Here is a 22,619-nt window from a genome sequence, read left to right as displayed (position 1 = left end):
TAGATCAGACTTGTAGTGATCTGCCTGTTTACAGCCTCCCAAGAGCTGGGACTATAGGCGAGTGCCACCATGCCCCATCTCAATCACTGTCTCAGTGCCCCCTGGAGGCGGGGCAAGCACGGCAGGCCCAGGGATCAAACCCCTGGCCCCTGAGCCTGCTTGCAGAGGCTTTAATCCACTGAGTTATTTGGCAGGCCCAAGAAATGGAAAGTTTTGAAATGCTATGATTAGAAACAACTTTCTATTACTGTTATTTTGCCCTAAAAACAGCGCTTTCTGAAGATGCTGCTCTGGTATCAGTGTGCAGGAGCAGGGAATTTTGCTGAGGTGGGGTGAGATCTCTTTTTCAGTGAAGAGACTTACATGTTGTTCTTTGAGAGGTTCCAAACCTTGTTTTGTCAGAAATGTTGGGAGTATACTATCAGGTGCTTCCTTAGGGGCTGGAAAGTTAAAAATGGGAAACACGTACATATAAATACTGTTTCTTTGATGTGAATCTCCAAAAAAAGCAAATCAGCAAAGGAGTCTCATAAGGCATGGGAGAAAACAAAGTCCATTTGTGTGTGGTAGTCTGATAGCTACATGCTATGGTGGAGGCAGCTTGGCAATCTAAACATAGTCATCATGTTTGACAACAGAGGTTACACTATATAGCAATAACTGCATGTAGATATCCAGGTCAGAACTGGCTACTGTGGGATAGGACAAGAAAAGGAAGTTGTCAGTTATCTCTTTGGTGTTGGTAGTTTTCCATACTTTAGCTCATGGGGCTTTCTTTTTTCTTTTTTTTTTTTTTTTTTTTTTTTTTTTTTTTTTGGTACCAGGGATCAAACTCAGGACCTTGTGCTTGTCAGGCATGCACTTATTCCACTGAGCTATCTCCACAGCCTATCATGGAGGCTCTGGACTTGCCTTAAGGTGGGTCTTACTTTTCCATGTAACCCACAGTGGTGATGTTAAAACTCAGGAATTTATCACCTCATTCAAGGTTGTAGGTAATGTTGATGGCTCACTAGCCCAGGTTTGCACTTGGCCCAGTGTCAAGAGAGGACTGCTTGCCACAGTGCACAGTGTGAATGGTTCCTGGGCTGTGCCACCAGGCTTGGGCTTTTGGCAGAGCTAGAGCTGGGTGATGGTGCTGGTAAGCTCCAAAAAAGGGAAATCGGGAGTTTAAGGAGTAGCTGGAATCAGTCAGAAAACTTGGGCAGCTTTGTGGAGTGTTGGCAGGCAGCCACTACCTTCTTACCCTGCTCTGTCTTCTTTCCTGGAGTCTGAATGCCTCTAACCAGCAGTGGTAAACCCATGGCACATGGAGTGCAGGCAGCTGGTTGTTGTGGAATGCTCTAAAAGGATCACCATCCCCAGTCTAAACTCTCCCTGTGAGCCTCCCCATCTCTGCCCTCCCAGCTCTCAAATGATCTGCTTCATTCATATCTGTCCTTGCTTCCTCTGCCATCACCTTCAAAATCTGCAGCCAATTAGTTGCTAGGTGTTAGGAAAAATGTTTACTGCAGCTTCAGGAAATACTCAATGCTGATGACTGCTTGAAGTCAGAGGCACAGGGCTCATTGTAATAAACAGAAAGGTGACCTCAAGGACATTACCTTAGTGCAGGATGATATTCCAAAGCCTGCACTCTGTGACACTTTTCTTATTTATTTATTTATTTATTTATTTATTTATTTATATTTTGCTTTTTATCTTTATTTCTGTATTTTGAGATAAGACCTTGCCCATACTAGGCTTGACCTTGTGATCCTCCTGTCTCAGCCTGTGGGGCTGTAAGGGCGTTTTCACTCCACAGAAACCAGAGTGATTTTTGATCCAGCAGATCTAGCTGGCAGCTGTAATACCCAAACTTCCCTGTAGCCCTTTAGACTGACACACTAAAGTCAACTAATATTTACTGAATTCATAACCAGGGAGCCTCATTTGCTAATCTTATTTTCTTTTCTTTTACTTTACTTCCCTTTTCTTTGTTTCTATCTCTTTTTGCTAATTTTTCCCCAGAAACTCATATCGTTTACCTCCTAATCTTCCTCCCTTGTCAGCATCTGACTACCTAATAGCCACCAGCACTTATTCTGAGTACCCGTAATGACTTCTGAGCACCCTGTGGCATGACCTCTAATCACATTTGCTTCCTATTGGCTAAATATTACTACCTGAGGTTTGGCAAGTCTACGTAGCCATGGTCCTCAGTGCTTGTGTAACCTTACCTAGATGCTAAAACAGCTGCCACTTAATCTGGAACTGTGGAGCAGCTCTGGAGCTCATGCTTGCTTTATTTTGCTTGCTGACTTCTTCCTTTATAGCCATATGTGTATATGTTTGGAATTGAGCCGTGCTGGCTTTGAACCACTGTCCTGGAGCTTGAGCAGGACAGTGAGCTTCTATACTATTCCTTTTCCTTGTCCCATGCTATTCCAGGCACTTGCCTCTCCTTGGGAGATGCCCAGGAAAGACTCTAGTAGAGATAGTATTCTGAGGGAACAGTGGCCTTTCTTTCTGGCTATGGCCTCCTCATATGTACTGCAGGACCTGCTTCTCCTTCTGTAATCTGAGCATGAGCAGGTCATGTCTTTTGCTTTCTTTCTTTGATATACTAGAGATTAAACCTAGGGTGAACCATCAGCCACCCACTACCAGCTCTTTTACTTGAGACATAATCCCTAATTTTGACGAGGCTGGCCTTGAACTTGAACTTGTGATCAGGATCCAGAGTGGCTGAGATGATAGGCATGCACCATCATACCCCGCTTTCTCTACAATTTAAGATGTAATGCATTCTCAGAAGGGGGAGAACATTTGGGGACAAGGGTAGACTTTCAAGCCTTCGACTCTTGGGAAGAGCTTTCTTTGTAAAAGATGCATTGCTTACGTTTATTCTTTTAACTAAAATGGTTGCATTTCATTAAGGTTTCACTTCAAAAGACTTTGTCTTTGAAGTATTTGTTGATGGTAAGCTTTTCAATGTAATCCTGTTTGACAGATTTTTGTGTATGGCCACAGGATATTTTATATATAATATATACATTCAAGGGAAAGTAAATAGGGGCTCCCCAAATCCATTTAATCTTTCCAAGGCTTGTTTGTTTGTTTATACCAGCTCAGTTTCACTACGTGAAATTTCTTGGTAACAGAAACTTCAGGAAACAGAGTGTATTAGTTTTCTACAGCTGCACAATTAACTGGTACATACTTAATTTCTTAAGCAACGCATGCTTGTTCTCTCCGAGTACTGGTGCATCAGAGTCTGGCAGTGCTTTACTTAGGGCATCTGCTACACCTCCCAAGAGAGCAGTGGAGGGCCCATGCAGCCCTTTGGAGGGATTCTTTAGAAAAGAGCTCCTGTTTCAAGCTCTTATGATTGTTGGCAGCATTAAGTGCCTTATGGTTGTAGGAGTGGGGTTGTCATTGTCTTGCATGCAATCAACTGGGGGCTATTCCTCCTTTCCCACAGCTTTTTTACTGCAGAGCAATTTAATTTTTTCAAGGCCATGTGGAAATCCTCTTTATAAGACATAGTCTTAGGACATACCTGGGATGTTCCTGCCATCACTGTTGCCTTTTGTTGTTGAGAAGCAAGTCATAGGTTCTGTCACCATGTAAGAGAAAATGATTATAGAAGAACGTGAAATCAGGGTTAGAATTATAGGGTCACTTTGGGACCTGGAACATTGTACCAAGCTCAGGGGCATCTCTGAGATGAAATCTTTGGTTAAGAATGGTGGCTACATGTCTATCTATGCAAAGCCACACGTGAAAGTCCAGAGTCTTATGCATCTGTGGTCATGGCAGCATTATTCTCTATAGCGAAATGGTGAGAACCACCCTGTGCTATTGATAGGTGAAGAAATAACTAGAATGCAGGGCGTATAGAATGTATATACAATGGGATGTTATCCAGCCTTGAAAATGTGGTCCTGACCCATCCTACAGCCTAAAGAGCCTTGAGGACATTATGTAAAAGAAAACACAATCAAAACTGACAAATATTGAACAATTTCACTTACATGAGATACCTACAGCCACCACATGCATAGAGACATGAAATAGAAGATAGGATACCAAGGTAGGAATGATGGAGAGGATGTGAGTATACAACAGGCCCAGAGCTGGGAAGAGGAGAAAAGTTCTGGAGGTGGATGCTGGTGATGGTCACCATGTAGTGGGGACATGTTGGAAGCTGTCCAACTACTACCAGACTGTATGCTTCAAAATAGTTAAAATGGCACATTTTATGTCACAGATATTTTAACACAACTTACAAAAATGTAGTGCATTCCTAGGTTCCTCACTAGGTTTCTGGTTCTGGATAGTCTACTGGGAATAGTACAGATTTCTTCTGTTTTTATTAATTATATCTCAAAGGAGGACAAGCTGTGCCAAAGTCTTATAGTAAACATTGGCTGTTAATTATCCTTCATTAATCAATATTAATTAGTATCAGATTTCTTGATGAGTACTCAGTGGAGGTGTAGTCGCCGTATAGGATTATGGAAGTAGAGAGGATGGCATAATTTGAAAATGATATTTTCATGTTGGCAGACATTGTTTGCAACCTTAAGTGTACTTTGTAATCACCTGGGGAATATTAAAAACTGCTGATGATTGTGCCCTGCTCCCAAAGAGTCTGCTCAAATTGATTTGAGGAGAGATGCCAGGCATTTGGACATAAAATACCACCTGTAATGATCTTAATATCCAGCCACCATGGAGGGCCATGGTATCAGGAACAGAACACCCTGCGACTGACTCTCCTGACAGTCTGATGATCCAAGAGCAAAACTAATTGTAGGTCCTTCAGGGAACTATTTACTTTTCATACCTAATTGCCATACCCCACAATGATGATTATGCATATTATTCCATGTGTCAGATTAACTTCCTTATAGGTTTTGGTTGTTTTCAACATTCTATCATTGAGCTCTGTTCTTTGATTCTCAGGAGAATAGTGTCATTTGCAAAATGTTAAAAGAGAGAGAAATCCTTATTGTAGGCAGGAAGGGACAGCAAATATTAAATTACTCCATGCTTGATTACATGGGCAGTGGGTAAGAGAGCTGGCAGGAGAAAGCCATGATTCTTTGGTGAGGACCCATGGAATGTTTTCCTTGTAAGTTTCCCAGTTCATACAGCCATGCTTTTATTAGGTTTCTTTTTGTTGGTTTACTTCTTAATTTTTTTTTTACCAGAAGGGCAGGAAATTTAAAGAGGTGTTTATTCCATCACTTGTGCCTTATTTATTAAGTACCTGATATTTTTTCACACTTACCTTGTCCCTGTACCCATACTGTTTTAAACAAAGAAAGAATGTGAATGTCCTTCCACTTTCTTAATTTTGATGAGTTCCTCATATGTAGCAAGTGTGCTCTGTTAGTAGGTACATGAACATGGTAAGTCACACCTTTGAAGATCAGAATCTCTTTGGAGAAATTAAAGTTTATTTTAGTCTTGATACTCTAAATCTTAGGTATACAAAGGAAAAAGAAGTATACTTTACCTGAAGGGATCAGAAAATCTTCTGTGAAAGAGAAAATGGTGATCTGGGTTTTGAGAGATGAATGAGCCCAGAGAGATAAAAATAGGTGGTATGTTTGTGGGGAGCAGATAGTTTTGTGGGTCTCAGGGAACCTGAGCAAAAATAAAGGGAGGTGTGCATTACTGAGTTTTTACACCTGTTCTAACATGTTTTAACTTGCCGCCTTATAGTAAAAGCTGTGATGTAGCTTAACTCTGTGTTGTTCTGAGTGCTTTCTGTTGTTAGCTAGTTCAGTTCTCATGGAAACCCTGTGGACTGTGTTTCTTACTGTTTCACAGAAGAGAAAGCTTTGAGGTTAAGTGGCTTGCCTTAGCTTGTACCATTTGCATATGCTGTGTAGTGAAGCTGTGAAATGTCACACAGGTAAAGTTGTTACAGGCCCCATCCTTACAAGACCTGAAAGAAGGGAGAGGCTTCTGGCTCCTGACTTTCCACTGAAGCTTTGGAAAGACACTTGGAAGACAACATGGGTTTAAGTGGCAAGAACAGAACAGAGTCCTTTAAGACACAGAAGTTAGGAGGACTGAGGGCCCAGCCCAAGAACTTTGACAAGTGACATTTCCTGAAGCAGCTTAGAGGAGAGTAATTTATTGCTTTGAGGAATGCTGACTATGTAAGTGGGGGTTTAATAGGATTACACGAGGATTACTGATGGTGCCTTAGATGAGTGTGAGTTTGAGATCTATTCCCATGGAGGAACTTTGACCTGAGTAGAGCGTCCTGGATGTGCCAATATTGCACTGTGGTTTCTAGAACCATTGACTCCCCTCCCCCCCCCCGGAAAAACAGGATATGGCTACTTCCATTAGCACTAGTAATGGAAATAGTATATTATTTTCCAACTAGTACTATTAGCACTTGCTATTTACAGGCACATTATTATTAAGTTAATGCGCGTAATATTTCTGTGGAGCAGCTCCGCTCATCCTGCCCTTGTCACGGATGAGAAGTTGGATTCGGAAAGGGTTTATACCATGTCCAAGATTGTGAATCTATGACATAGCAGAGCCAAAAGTTGAAACTAGGGTTTTGTGACTCCCAAGGCATATACATTTTAAAAAGTGATAATTTTTATTGACAAATAAAAGTGATTATGTCTGTGTAACCGCCAAACTGCCAATAAATAGACCATCACTAGAGCCTGAGAGGCTTCATTTGCCACTGCCAATCTCTACCCATCTCCCTCCTCAGTGATTTCCGATCTCTGAACTACTAGATCAGTTTTCATGCATTTTTGAACTATATTTTAATGAAATTATGCACTGTACAGACTCTGGCTTCCTTTGTTCATGTATACAATACAATTGATTCATTTCTCTTGCCGTATGTAGCAGAGGTTTATTTTATTTAATATATAGTGTTTAATATATGTCCAGTGAGAATTTATAAGTTTTTCTATTGATAGGCCCCTGTTGCTTCTGGTATTTGCTAAGTATCAGCAATGGTACCACAAACAGTTTTTCTCATCTTTCATTGCATATATGTGGATGACAGTTATCAACCTAGAAGTGAAATAGATGGATTAGACATATTAAACATGGATGCCCACGCAATTTTCCAAAGCCGTTCAATGGAAATATACTCACCAGCAATTTGTATGTGTTAACTTTCTTTACTCACTCAACATTTGCCCCGGGGAAGCTTTTTCTTACAGCCTGCCGGTGCCTGTGCGGTGGCATCTCGTTGTGCCTTTACTTTGCTTTCCTTTAATAACTAGCGGTGGAGAGCCCTTTCCAGGGTGTATTCCACGGATGTTCATTTTTTTCCCCTCACAACTCTGTGACACAGTTGTTGTTTCTGTGCCTAGAGGCCAGTTCCTGGATTTTGAATTTTGTTTTAGAATTACTTTTTGCCATCCTTATGCCAATAACATAGTTTCACTTATTTTGATTGATAATAAATCTTGATATCCTTTGTTTTAATGGTTCCAGTTTTGCTTTTATTCTTCAATTTTGTAAGGTTCTTCTTGAGTTTTTTAATCAGTAAAAGTTTTACAGTGTTATAGTACATTTTCATAATTTTTAAAAAGCATAAATTAGAATTTAATTGAATTTGATCACTTTGAATAAAGTTGACATTATTAAAAATGTATTTGTTCAGCCACAACCATAGAATATTTTTCCATTTATTCAGTTTTTCTTTTGTTTCTCCTAATCATATTTTATACTTTCCTATGTCAAGATCTTATCCATTTTTATTAGATATAGTCCTATGTAGCTGATATTTTTGGCCTATCTTAAATGATGTTATTTATAACTTTTTAATTTTTAATTATCTGATGCTGGAAAATGAGCATATAATTTAATTTGTACATTGACTTTATATACAGTGGCATTGCTGAGATCAGTTGTTAATTTTAATAACCTACCTGTACATTCTTTAGAGGTTTTCATATACCAAACTATGTCTTTTGGAAAGAGTGACAGTTTAATTTTTCTTCTTTTATGTTCACATGTTTGGTAATTTTTCTTCTTTTCTTTCTTTGTTGAAATTGTCCAGATCTCAGTTTCAAAGTGACTTATAAAAATTCTTGAATATAGTTTTGTATATTACTTTATTCAAATTATTTTCCTTTCTTCATAATCTGTTTAATTACTCAGTTTTAGGTTAAACTGTCATTCCATTTCAGATATCTAGTGTAAAGCTTTCAGTGTTTCGTTATATAATATTTTCTGGGTTGGCTTCATTTATTTTATAGGTATAAAATATGTTTAATCAGGTTCATCTTCCTTTATTATTAAATTGTTAAAGCTTTTCTTAAATTTAAACATCATTACAGGCATTTAATTTTATCAGCTAGTTTCTCTGCATCCAACTAGTTTTGCTGTATGTTCCTCCTTTGTTCTTCTTATATGGTTAATTACATTCATTAATTTTCAATTTGATTTAGCTATTTATTTTACATATTTTTTGCCTTTATGTATATGTTTAAAGCATACTAACTTTAATTTTTATTTAATACAATATGACTTTTATTATCACTCTATTCTGACACTATAAGATGAGTTAAAATTCCTCTTTCATATTTCCTAGAAAGTATTCTGTAAAATTAATATTTTTTGAAAATATCTGAAAATTGCAGTGGTGAAGTTACTACCATCTAGAAATTTCTATTTGGCATAGTGTTTGTTTGATTAGTTCATTACTAATTAGATTTCTGCTCTTCTTATATCCTGTTTGGTACATTGTCATTTTCTAGAGTTTTTTTCATTGCTTCTGGCTTTTCAGGATAGTTGTTTGGATTATGAATTCATTTTTCATATCTGTAATACCTATAGTAGTGTACCCTCATTTCCAAGATTAGAGATTAGTCACCATACTTCTCTGTCTCTCTCTGTTCCTTCAACATGGTCTTGTCATGAATTTATCATTAGTTTTCTCAAAGAAACTGTTTTGAGTTGTATGGCTTCTCTTCATTTTCTTTCTCTTTCTGCTTTATTAATTTCTGTATTTTTTCTTATTTTCTTTCCATCTTCTTTGTTTGATATGATTTAATTTCTCTAGGTTTTTGAGATGAACACTCAGGTCTTTCCTTTATAATCTTTGTTCCTATATAATCTACTTAATATTTAAAAATTTCTATCAGAGCATCATTTTAGCTATATTCCACACCTTTTTATGTGTTCTCTTTTATTATTATTTATTTCAAAATGTTCTTTGAGTTATTTTATGATTTAATTTTTGGCCACTGAGGTATTTAGAAATGTGCTGCTCACTTCTCAAACACTTGAGGACTTTATGATTATTTTTTGCTATTTTCTTCTAACTTGTTCTTCTGCATTTAAAGAATATCCTATGTTATCTCAGCTTACAAAATTTATTAATATGTTCTTGTTCTTTAAGGTTCACTATTTGATAAATTTTCATGAAAGTTGATGTGCCCTTCAAAAGGATGTGTATTTTGAATTTATTGAGTATATACTTCAAATATCAATTAGATGAAGAGATTAATCAGTTGTCTAAATCTGGTTTCTGGGTTCTTTTTGTTTGCTTGTTTCATTCATTATTTGGATATATTAACATCTTCCAAAATAATTAAGAAGGATTTGTATATTTCTTCTAATTTTATCAATTTTAATTTATAGATTTTCATGCTTTTTTAAAAAAATAAATACATAAGTAGATATATGTGTATGTATACATGTATATACCTGTATCTGTATAAATAATACACACTTGGAATTTTCTTTCTGTTTTATTATTCTGACAATTTTGTCTTCTAACTGAAATGTTTAGTGTATTTATAATATAACATGAATATAAAATATTTGGATTTATAGTGAATGCCTTAAAATTTGATATCTATTTTTTCTACTTCATTATTTCTTTTATTGTACAATTTCTTTTTCTCTTTTATCTTGCATTTTTTTTTAATTAAGCACATGTCTTTATTTTATTTTGTCTTTTTTTCAGCTTTTTAGGTAAACATTCTTTGACTAATCATACAGGGGTTACTTTAAATTATTTACATCCATACTTTATATTAAAGTTCTAATATAGGTTAGTGCTTTAACCAGTGCCAGATCTTAAATTCTGCTTACTCCATTTATTTTCTCATTCACTTGTGCTTTGACTGTTTCTATACTTTGGCTTATTCTGCCCTTCATACCACATGGTGTATTTCTATTATTATTCCTTTATAAAGACAATCTTCACTTAGTCACCCACATGTTTACTTTTCCTATTGCTCTTTCTTCCGTTATTTTCTGGCTTTCATCTGGAAAGGATAGAATTCTGTCCCCCTGGAGCTCTTCCTTCATTATGAATCTGTTGCCAATGGGGAGACATTTTGAGAGTATTTTCATTTTGAGAGGCTCTTTTCACTGGGTATAGTTATTAAAATAGGCTTGGTGGAACAATTCGAAGATGTCTTACTCTGTTTTGCTTCTGTTATTTCCATTGAAGAGTAATTAGTTTGATTAGTCATTTATTTTTCACTACTTCTTCTATGTATTTTCCTTTTGATTTGTTGTTTTTCAGCAGTTTGATTAGATGTTATTTTAATTTTCCTTATTTTGTTTGGAGTTGGCAGTGCATCATGTTTTTGAATTGGTGTTTTTAAAGAGATTTATGAAAAATTTTTAATATATTCTCATGTATTATTTTATTTCACATTATTTTCCTTTCTTCAGTGACCTGGATTATACATATGTTCAACTTCTTTATTTTGCTTCATGTGCTTTCTATATTTTCAGTTTTTCCATTTTATAATTTCTCTAATCTTCCATGTATATTGATTGTATTTGCATTTACCTAGCTTCTAAACCTTTTGTTTTACCTCGTTAAATTCTAAATCTATCTATTATGTTCTAATCCTCAAACACTATTTTGACTCTCATTTTCTCCTCAGTTATCTGAAACTGTTTTCATAAATAATGATTACAGTTGTCTTAGTGTCTATTCCTAATAACTAGTACTGTCTTTTTTTTCTTGGTCATTAGTCATTGAGTATCTTCTTTTTGTATACCAGGTAATTTCAGTATCTATGTCAGATATTACTTATGCAATCTTTAGAGAAAATTTAAGTGTCTAGAGTTTGTTAACTTCTTACAGAAAAGATTGCTTCCAACAGCCAGTTTTACTAAAAGCAAGTAATTTTTGTCAAAATAGTATGATTTTTTCATTTGGTAGTTGGTTTGTGGGGCTTTTTAAATGAGGTTAGAGCATGTCTGTCTCTTTCGGTTATACGGTTTTGGTTAGTCCTTTTCCATATCTTTAACCTTCCAAATTGCCCACTTGAAATTGTGTTTCCCTTGGTTGCTTCATGGTGTGCTGTGAAGACTAGCTTCTGCTTGTTTTATCTTTTGGGAAGGTCAAAATTCAAGCCAAAACTTCAAGGTCTGCTAGTCAGCAATGCCTTGAAGAAAAGAACAGAAGTGAATGCCAGGTTCATGTTCTGTTGCACCCTGCAGCTCCGCAGATCACCCCTATATTGATAGATACCCAACATTTCAATAGATTTTTATCTGCCTTTATGTATATCTTCCCATCTCATCATCTTTTGTAGTTGTTCCATGGGAGCAGAGAAAGAGTTGTGTTGGTAATAGTTCATTTATTATAGTTGTAGGAAGAGTTGCAAAGTCTATATTCCTAATTATTGCTATACACTGCTCTTTAACAGGATAAAATCAAGATATTCACTCTTCCCAGAACTTATATTCTAGTTTAGAGAAATAGCAATAGAGAACTTTTCCTGTAGTAGAATATTACAATACATTTGTACACTAAATTATGGTAGCTTGGAAATCTCTGAGGTCATGAAAATTGTTAAATTAATTTTATGTTCTAAATGAATCCTTGATAAAATCTGTCAAGTAACATTGATATGAATATAAGTGTTCTAGAAGTTCAGGGTAGAATATAAAGTTGATGCACGCTGCAGCATTTATGAGGGATCACAAGAGGTTTCTTGGTAGATGCATATGATTTGAACAGGCTGAGGAGAGAAGAAACCAAATCATGTTAGAGGAGAAACCACGTTCCAAGCCTTAAGGTAACGCTGGAAGAATGAGGGACAGTGAGGTTACCAGTCCATTGTAAGAAACAATGAGTTTGAGATAGGGAGTACTAGATACTACATAGAGCTATGTAGTGGAAAATGACAAATACTAGATTATAGAATATTTATTGATTTTCTTCTATGAGCAAAAGCTTATTTCACAGAAATGTGAGCAACTGTTAAGCCCCAAAGAAATAAAAATATATCAAAATGTGATAAATTGGATTATACAGAATTGTTCAATAACAAACTTTGTAATTTGAAAGTGTGCATTATGAATTTCCAGCACACAGCCCTTTCTGAAACATATTTTGGAAAATAGGGCTGTGTGGGCATCAAGGAAACAGTGACTGAATTATTAACCCAGCAGAGTAAGCCTGTGGGCCTGTTTGGTGTTCCCGACTCTATCACTTGCATCACAGTTTCCTAGCAAGGAGATTTGATTGCTCAGTACATATTTTGCTGTTTCTAGTTGTAAAAGAAGAATGACGTTAGAGTGAAATTGGGATGAAATTTTGGATGTCTTTTTTTTTTTTTAAAGCAAATTTAATCTAACACTATGGTACAAGATGAGCCATAATGAAAGAGACCACAAGCTGAAATCCTAGAAATAGTTAAAATTGCCCAGATTTATGATTTATACTTAGACTGTGGGAATAACCGTACAAGTGGAAAATAAAACGAGTAAGAGTGATATTTGGTAAAAGGAATTGACAAGAGTTAGCGATGAAAGGTGAAGGAAGTTCTTAAGACATTCACCAGGTTAGATGGGTCCAAGGGTGATTCGTCAGTGAAAAAGAAAGAAGAAATCTGTACATGATTTCATTCTGGTCCCTTCCTATAGCCTGAAGATCTGTCTGATGGTGGAGCCATGTAGAAAGTTAACTAATTCCATGAAGTCTTGCTTGTGTTTGAGAACTTTCCGTGAAGGTATCTCTAGTTTTCAAACAGTAAAGTTAATATTTGCAGGACATTTGATGAAAAATGAGCAGAAAAACCACTTTAGAAAAACATTGATTATAAGTGTATTGTACAGAGAGTCTGACAGTCGACAAAGCAGCTTTTCTTCCAATTCAGCAACTTTGTGATTTCTGCATCAAAAATATGTCATTTAAAATATTGGAAATTTAAGTAACTACTTTGAGCTACTTCTTTTGCAAGAGAAAGCAGAATGTCCTGTGTTTGTGAACAAATGCAATGTATTTGAGCTACAGAGAATGGATGACAATCAAAATATGGACTCTACCTAGTCTAGACATGCCTCGAGCAAAACCAAAGCCAATTTTGCACTGAGACCTTTGGTGTAGGTTCAGACTTTAATGTGGCCAAGACAACCAACTTTCCTCCTCTGAAAAGGGGTTGTGGGGGATGGGACAAGATGAGAGCATCTCAGACTTCAGACTTAGATTTCAATCCTATGAAGAGTAAGTTGCTTTTTACTTTTTTATTCTCCTCCATAAAACGAGAATAGTAATTATCTCAAAGGGTAGTGGTGAGTGCTAAGTAAGCGATAAAATAACTAGTTGCATGGGCACTGTGCATACAACCACCCATGAATGAATACTGTGTGGTGATCTCTTAAACAAAACTTCCTATTTACCAGATTTGTTTTCCTCTGAGAAACTGTGCGAGACAGAAATTTCCCAGCAATAAGAGAGATGTGATGGAATTAGGGATGGTAGCTGATATGCTGGTAAATTCCACAAGATATTCAGAAATATCTTTAAGACTATTACATGATTAAAGCATGGTGGTTATAAAGGTGAAGTGTTTGGTAAGACTAGAAAAACAAAAACAACTGTTCTTGCAGGAAAGTTTGGAAATATGTAGATATTAGCAGCAAGAATCAGAATGAATGATTCTAAATAGTAAAGCATGGTTCTCATGAACTGTAACTGATGTCTCTTTTCTGTCACACCAGTGAGAAGAAGCTCATTACTGATGCCCTTAATAAAAACCAGTTCCTGAAGAGACTGGATCCTCAGCAGATCAAAGACATGGTGGAGTGCATGTATGGGAGAAGCTATCAGCAAGGCAGTTACATCATTAAGCAAGGAGAACCCGGAAACCATATTTTTGTGCTGGCTGGTAGGTTTCACAGGCTTTTCTAGTTATCCCATGCATTAGTCTTTGTGTTTTTTTCTTTTTCTTATTTTCTTTTCTTTTCTCCTTTCCTTCTTCCTTCCTTCCTTCCTTCCTTCCTTCCTTCCTTCCTTCCTTCCTTCCTTCCTTCCTTCCTTTTTTTTTTTATTTTAGTACAGGGTCTCACTATGGAGATCGGACTCATAGTGATCCGCCTGTGTTCAGCCTACCAAGTGCTGGGATTACAGGTGCGCATCACCACAGCTAGTCTCAATCGCCATCTCAGAGTGCCCAGGGAGCGGGGCTGGGATGGCTGCTGTGTCTGCCTCAGCAGGCACTTTAATCCACTGAGCTATTTGTCCATCCCTTCTTTGCATTTTTTTGTAAGCATTTATAACTACTTGCTCTGTAAAACATGTAAAAGAAAGACAACTCACAAAATGGCAATATTGTTGATCTAATTACAATAATGACACTACTTACTGCTTTTTATGAATCAGGAATCCCTTTGCACACTAGATGAGAGGATTTATTTTGTCTTTCGCTGGTCTTGTAAGGCAAAGGCTGTTATCTCCAAAAAGACTATGACCCAGAGAATTTCAGTAACTTACCCAAAGCCATGCAGTATATGTAAGTGGTGGAAGTAAAATGCAAATTTAGGCACTCTGACTGAGGAATGTAAACTTCTAATCAAGTGCCATTCATTTAAGAAAAACAAAAAAACTTCTCTCTTCAACATCCAACTATTTATGTTGACAGTTTTAGATAACTGTACCAGGAAAGATTTACTTTTATCATGTAATCAATTGACAAATCAAATAGAGTGCCTTACAACTAACATCAGGGAGTTTAGAACCATTTAAGCAGTATCCCTTTTTTTGTAATAACTGGAACATGATTTTATACTGGGAATAGTGTAACAGCTACACGGGCAAAGGATTTATTTCTGAATCTTATAGATCTTAAAGTCTACTCCAGTTTTTCCTTTAGTATGGAAGCAAGAAATGATCTACACAAGGATTAAAGTTCTTGAATGGCTTATAAGTTGTTAACTGTGCCCAAGTTTTTAGTTGCAGGAAAAAATTTAAACTGGTTTACCCAGATGCTGAAGTTGCCTGCAATATGCTGTGATCTATTTTATATTATAGTTTCTGGTAATCTAAATAATATTTTTATTCTTATTTTCCTCGGGGTCTTAGGTGTGGGACAGAAGCTGCCTATCTAAACAAATTAACACATACATGCAATTCAATTCATAGGGTGAAAATGTTATTTTCGTAGACTGGTTCTTAAAAAAGTGCCTGTTTTATCATTATTTGTCTATTGTTTGTCATGTAATCTTTATAGGCAACTTTAAAATTATGTGGTCATTCCCAAGTAATTATTCTACTCAAACAGTGAGTTATAATCTTAATTTATCTGATCTTCAATTTTATAATCTTGTAAATTTTTCTTGGCCATTTCCCATCTATTTTAGCAGGGCTAGAGCATTCTGGCAAGAGAGATAGGTTATAAGTCCACAAATATTTATGGAACCTGCTCAGAGTGGGTGAGACGTTTGTGTCAGCCTGTCTTGTTCCTTGCCAGTAGTTCTGATGAAAGGCTTGGGGAGAGAAAAGGTTGAACAGACATCAGTGTTAATGCAGCTTTGAGATCAAGGCTCACACAGAAGTGAAAATTGGGAGGTTTCTTATATGATTAGAGTGTCATCTAAGGACTGAATTGCTGGTTTAATTATCTGGCTGAGCAAATTAATTTGATAATTAATAATCTCCCCTTTATAAAATACAGCATGAATAGAAAACAGTTCAAGCATATTTAGTTTAGATTTTTAATATTCCACATAGATCTTCAATGTCAAGTCCCACGAGCCATAGAAATTAGGAAAATTCCTTGGAAAGCATTAAAGTCCAAGATAGCAGTGGACAGTACTTTTAAGTGCCTTTGTGGGGCAGAATTTGCTAAAATGAGAAATTACTAAATTATATTTCTAATTTGTAGAATTTGGAACAAAAATAGTTGTGGTTTTTTTTTTTTACTTACTAGAATACAAATTCTATGAGAATAAGCATTTTTTTTCCTCTGCTGGCTACTTTTGCTCTGGTCTCTGGAGCAGACGTTGGCATGACACAAATACTCAGAAGAGATTTATTGAATGAATAGGTGGACGGAGATGATGATCCAGTTATTAAATGGTGAATTTGGGAAGAAAAGCTAATTCTTCCCAGGAAAAAGTTACTACCTCCAAATTTTGATTCTTTTAAGAATGTAGATGTGCTGGCCTTGCCCCTGGGCTATGCTGAGATGGTGATTGAGACTGCGTGGTAGTGCACGCCTGCAATCCCAGTGCTTGGGAGGCTGAACACAGGAAAATCACTGAGTCCCTTCAGACCCTGTAGACCCTGTACTAAATACATTTAAAAAAGAATGTAGATTTTTTGTTTATGATTTGGGTTCGATAAGGCTTTGAATGAAAGGAGAGGAAATGAGAGTTGCCAGGGCAAAGATATTTTGAGAAGGTTGCCCAAGGCTTGCCTCTCCCTTCCGCTCAGCTTCTCCTAAGCACAGACAAGTACCAATCACTCTTGTGATTGACTTCCTTTAAGGACTGATAGCTGTTACATTTTAAGGAATGAGGGGTCAGGTAACAGTGGTGGATCATGAAAATAACTTTCCCACAGTCATGCAACCAATAGCTAATTTTCAAGACATACTATGACTGCTGAGTTCTCAAAACATGCTGTTATTGTCATGCTCTTACAAGAGGGGAAGTAGCACTATGTACTACAGGATAGAATGAACTTTAAACAAAGTGTTCACCATCCGATCTACTATTTCAGGGGAAGAGCTTTGCTTCAGTGATAGTAACATTAACCATATCTACTATCTGCACAGCATTAGCTACATCCTCCCCATTGTGTTATGTTCTCTGCTTATATTAACTTACTGAATCACCAAGACAGATGTATAATCAGTATTATCTCCATTATCAGTGAGGAAGTTTGGGCAGAGAGTGTAACTTTCTCAAGGTGAGTACATAGCAGACCTGGTCTGGAGTGGCTCTTGTAGCTGTAATATTAGAAGAATCCTACAATATCTTACTGACTATTTGCATTTTTTAAAAATTTTACTTGATAGAGGGTCAACTAGAGGTGTTCCAAGGAGAGAAGTTGCTGTCATCCATCCCTATGTGGACCACATTTGGGGAACTGGCCATTTTGTACAACTGTACGAGAACTGCCTCTGTGAAAGGTAACAGATGAAAGGCGCTGCCTCCGACTTCTCACGCAGTGCTAACGTCACCTGACGTCTGCATCCTAATCCAGACTTTCTTATTCCTATTTTGCACCATATGCTCTTTTTAATAGAAATACTATGCATAAGGAGTTTTATATGACTCATTTATCTAAAGAATCCAAGTGAAAAAGAATTCTTTTCTCAGATACCCATCTGGACACTATGAAAATAGCTGTAAATTGAAGTGATTCACTATTTCTCTAACTGCCACTGTACTTTTTACTACAGGGGCATCTTCCTTGGCTCATGAAAAGTTTGCTTACTGGTTTCTGTGAGGTTCTGACCATGTTATAAACCAGAAAAACAAAAAGTAAAAGTAAAACCAATGAAAATATATCAGTATCATATCAAAGGGTTATAAATCAGAGAAATGGGCACTTTCATGGATGACTTTAGGATAAACTTAATTGCTTCTCTGAGGGATTCCAGTTTCCATGATTTTGTTCATGGTCATCTTGGATTTTGTTCAGAATAACTTAGAAGTGGTGCTGCTCAGTGTTTGGGATGTGTCACGTGTATTAACATTGCTAAGGTCTTTTTGTACCCAAGACTTTCCTAGAGATCCTTACAGGTACCATAGGTCTCTTTTGCAACATTGTCTAAACAACATAACAAGACACACATAGAACACATACATGTGCACAGAGATCCAACTTCTATTCACTTGCTTGTGAACTTTTCATTCTCTGGATTATCCATAGGTTGACTGGCCTTTTCTAATCTTACAGCAAAAACCTGAAATTCATCTTGATGGTGTTGTGCATAACTGTGGATTGCAAACTCATTTGAACATCATCCTAACTAAAAACATAATTAGAAAGGAAATCTCCTGCTCTCTACTTCCAAATCACTGTACATTTCAAAGCCAACAAAATTTATAAAATTATTCACTATTTATTTTGCTGCTTCTTTCCATTTGCATGTTTAAATAACATATTTTCCAAGAAATGCAAATTCACATTCTCATTGCTGTGACAAAATACCCAACACCTACAGTTGAAGGAAGGAAAGTTTATCTACCTGGAAGTTTGTAGAGGTTTCATTTCACAGTTAGTTGTCTCCAAGGCATGGCAGTATGGCGGAGGCACACTGCAGGGGAGAAACAGCTCATGGTGGGCAGAAGCCAGTGATGTAGTGAGGAGCAAGCGACCCTCATTCTGTCCCTTGTGTCTTATCCAGGTTACTCACCCTTAGGAGAGTAGCAGTCACACGCAGGGAGGGGCAGCGTTGATCCTGGCATCATACCATGAACTCATCCTGGCATTGATCCCAGCATCACACACCCTAGATCCAGCCACTCCCAAGAGGCCCCACTTATGACCAATGAATCTTTGGGGGGACATCTAAACACAAGTTGTAATACTGATTAACTTTGGAGTACATTTTAAGTGTGGTATGAAGCCCTATTTCATTATTTTCTTGATTTTTCTAGCTATTACCAATGTAAAAACATGGGCACTGGATCGAGAAGTTTTCCAGAACATCATGAGGAGGACAGCACAAGCTAGAGATCAGCAATACAGAAACTTTCTCCGAAGGTAAGTAAATTGCAGTGGGGAAGGTGTACAGCAGAAGGTGGAGGATACAGATGGAGTTTATCAGAACAATAATTTTTTAATAGATTCTCCAGTTGAAGCATTTTTAACATTAGTAAAGAAAGAGACTAAAATATTCTCTTGTGGGAAATTCCCCACAAGGACATACATCAAAATTTTATTTATTTCTTATATATAAAAATTATATTTAAATAACTTTGCATACTAGTTTATTTCTTCCATGAGTTGTTTCCCTTGTATCAAGGGGCCTGTATTAGTTACTTTTTATTTTTTATTTATTTTTATTTTATTTTTTTTTTTTTTGCGGAACTGGGGATTGAACTCAGATCCTTGCGTTTGCCGGTCAAGCGCTTTTCCTACTGAGCCATCTCCCCGGCCCCTTAGTTACTTTTTAAATTGCTGAGACAAAATACATGATGTCACAAATTGGTGTGTGCTGGTGGTATAGTGGTGAGCATAGCTGCCTTCCAAATTAAAGGACAGGGGCTAGCAGATTAGCTCAGCTGTCTAAAGCACCGTCTTGAGCAAAATCAGTCCTGGGTAAGGGACTATGGTTTGATCCCCAGCACCACACGCCACACCAGACCCACCCTTAAGGCAGCTTGAGCCAGCCAAAAAAAAAAAAAAAAAATTCCTTCACAAATTAAAGGAGAAGATGTGTATTTGTGGTTTCCATCCATTGTTGGCCAGTTGTCGGGCAGGGTGACATGGCAGAGGGGTATCACAGAGGAGAAACAGTTCATGACAAAGCAGGACAGGCAGAACACAGTAAGCAGCAAGCAAGTGACAGATTACCATATTAGCTTAGCCCTCTCTCTTTGCCATCTATTTTATCCAGACTACCCACCCTTAAAGGTGGATAGTACTGACAGCCAGAGTGGGGAACCCATAATCTTACCTGGAACATGCCAAACCATTCAGTGGACTAATTAAAAATCACACACCGTTAATCCCAGCATCACATATTCTCGATCCAGCCACCTGTGGGAAGCTCTCACCTACGAACACATAGGGCTTTGGGGGGACATCCAGATATAAACCATAATAGGACTCATAGTGTATAGTATAGAAAAAATTAAAAAAAAATTCTAACAAAATTTACCTGGCTTGCTCACTTGTCTTTGAAAGACATCTGGAGATTGAAAGGGGATGACAACCACATGCCCTTCTAGTAATGCTTTTCTTAGGAAAACAATAAAATTAATCTGTTTTACTATCCTTGTTTTACCTGAGGCATTCCTTTTTTCATTTGAACAGCACCATCATTTTCTAGATTACCATTATTTGTAGCAAATTAACTTTTCAAGAACGTTACTATACTTATCTTGATGCCGTGCATGCTTGGAACACACTCATTTTGCAGAATGTTCTGTACCTCACCAGCGACTACAGCAATTTATATGGAAACAAATGTTCATAGAATTTAAAAAGCAACCTCCAAATTAAATAAGATTTTAATTCGAAGTTCATTACTTAAAATATTTTTGTGTCATTGGCAAGAGTTTTAACAGTCTAAAAATCTGTAACACATACTATAATGAAGCCTTAACACCTGTGATGCTCTACTGATTAACAATGTGTTCTTTCACTGTTTAGTCCAAAAATAATAGTGAATTCTTCTTAAGTCTTATATATTCTGTTTTAAATGAAAGGAATTTAGATTATCTACTAGTGTATATTCTTTCTTTCTTTTTGTTATTTTATTAGTTCATTCAACAAATATTTATTGACAGGCTTACAAATCATGGATTTGGTGGTCAACAAGATACACCTGCTCCCCACCATCCTAGAAGGGATATAGTCCAGGATTTTTCCTCTTATCGGTTTCCCTACCAATCCTGGAAAGGACAGGTTTATTAACATCATAGGCTCAAGGTTGGACCAGCAGTAAAACTTTCATAAAAGTTTGTTAATCAATGACAAGTTCTGATTACCTTTTTACCATTTCAAGAACAGATTTATAAAAAGGGAATGCAATTTTCTTTTTTTATAATATAGACTAAACATTTTTCCATCTATATTTAAAATATGTGATATATAAGATATACTATACATGCATTACAAAAGATCATAACAATGGCAACTCCACTACTGAGTATGCATCCAAAGGAAATGAAATCAGTATGTCAAAGAGACATTTATTTTTCTATATTTGTTGTAGCACTATTTGCATTAGTTTATTGGCTAGTGAAAATTTAGTACACATACACACACCTATAAACACACAGAATGGAATGCCATTCAGCCATAAAAAGTCAAATTTTGCCACTTGTTACAACACGACTAGAAATGAAGATTACTATGTTAAGTGAAATATACTAAGTGTAGAAAGACAAATAGTGCTTTCTCTCACTCATATGTGGAATCGAAGAACGTTAGTTTCATAGATGTTTAGAGTAGAATAGGGGTTACAAGAAGTGGCTACATTGCATGTAGGGTGACTGCATATGATGTTGATGTCATGTGTGCTTTACAAGACCAGAGGAAAGGATTTTGAATGTTTTTACCATACAGAAGTAGTAGATCTTTGAGGAGATCAATGTTCATGCTAATTTATTTTTTTCACAATTTATACCTATATAGGAACACCCCATAGATATGGGCAATTTTTAAATGTTAGTGAAAAGTTAAAGGAAAAATCTTAGCAAAATAAATGTATATGAAGTTACCACTGAACCTGAAGAACAGAAAGGTAGCAGTGCTGTTGATGTTCTCATGGTCCCCGTAGGATGCTTTCAGCCTCCTTTTCCCCATTTCTTGGGCAGTAGTCTGTATCAAGTTTAATGATCATTCCTTTAGTACAATTTATAATTTTGCCTATAGATTGATGTAGGTTACTTTCAAACTTCATAAAAATGGTGTTGTTTTTGCCACTGAATTTTTATCTTTTTATCTTTTTTTTTTATTTATGTAGTCACTGTGCTGCTCGGACTTGTGCTGATCTTCCTGTTTTCAGCCTCCTTAGCGCTGGCATTATAGATGTGCACCGCCAAGCCCAGTCTCAGTGCCTGGCTCAGCGCACCTGGGGACAGGGCCAGTGTGGCCTGTGGAGCCCAGATCGATCCCTGGTCCCAGTGTTTGCCTAAGTAGGGGCTTAGTCCACTGAGCTATCTCACCAGCCTCTGCCACTGAATTTTGACTCATTATTTTTTTTTTTTTTACTTCATTTCTCCTGCTATAGAGTATTGTTATCTGACGCTATCATTGTGTATTCATCTTTCTCCCACTGAGGCTTGTACCAGTATCTTGCCATTACAACTGATTCTGGCGCAAGCATTATTTATTTATTTATTTAGTCTTTTAGAGACAGGTTTTAGAGACAGGGTCTCACTGTGCTGTTCAGGCTGGCTTTGAGCTCACTTTGTAGCTTAGGCTGGTCTTGAATTCACAACAATCCTCCTGTCTCAGCCTCCTAAGTGCTGGGATTACACATGTGCACCACCACTCCTAGCTTTAATGATAGTTCCTGGATTTATTTCTCTTGCTATCCTTTGCTTTGCTTTGCTTTGCTTTGCTTTGCTTTGCTTTGCTTTGCTTTGCTTTGCTTTGCTTTGCTTTGCTTTGCTTTCCTTTCCTTTCCTTTCCTTTCCTTTCCTTTCCTTTCCTTTCCTTTCCTTTCCTTTCTTCTCCTCTCCTCTCC

At 36.8% G+C, this 22,619-nt stretch overlaps 1 protein-coding gene across 5 annotated transcripts in view; it reads left to right on the top strand.

Moving 5' to 3' along the window:
- Positions 1-22,619, top strand: part of Prkg2 (protein kinase, cGMP-dependent, type II) — a 107,258-nt gene that overhangs the window by 16,600 nt on the left and 68,039 nt on the right. For all 5 annotated transcript variants that reach the window (XR_002818484.1, XM_023703299.1, XM_004643195.2 and 2 more), the window contains exons 3-5: positions 13,966-14,132; positions 17,265-17,378; positions 18,856-18,961. Coding sequence is in view for 4 of the 5 variants with exons in the window: in XM_023703299.1 (XP_023559067.1) it covers positions 13,966-14,132; positions 17,265-17,378; positions 18,856-18,961 (387 nt within the window). In the remaining variant the exon portion in view is untranslated. The remainder of the gene's footprint in view (positions 1-13,965; positions 14,133-17,264; positions 17,379-18,855; positions 18,962-22,619) is intronic.

Source organism: Octodon degus, unplaced genomic scaffold (assembly GCF_000260255.1).
Source record: "Octodon degus isolate 3935 unplaced genomic scaffold, OctDeg1.0 scaffold00168, whole genome shotgun sequence".
NCBI classification, from domain to species: Eukaryota; Metazoa; Chordata; class Mammalia; order Rodentia; family Octodontidae; genus Octodon; species Octodon degus.
This window is presented reverse-complemented; position numbering and strand designations above follow the sequence as displayed.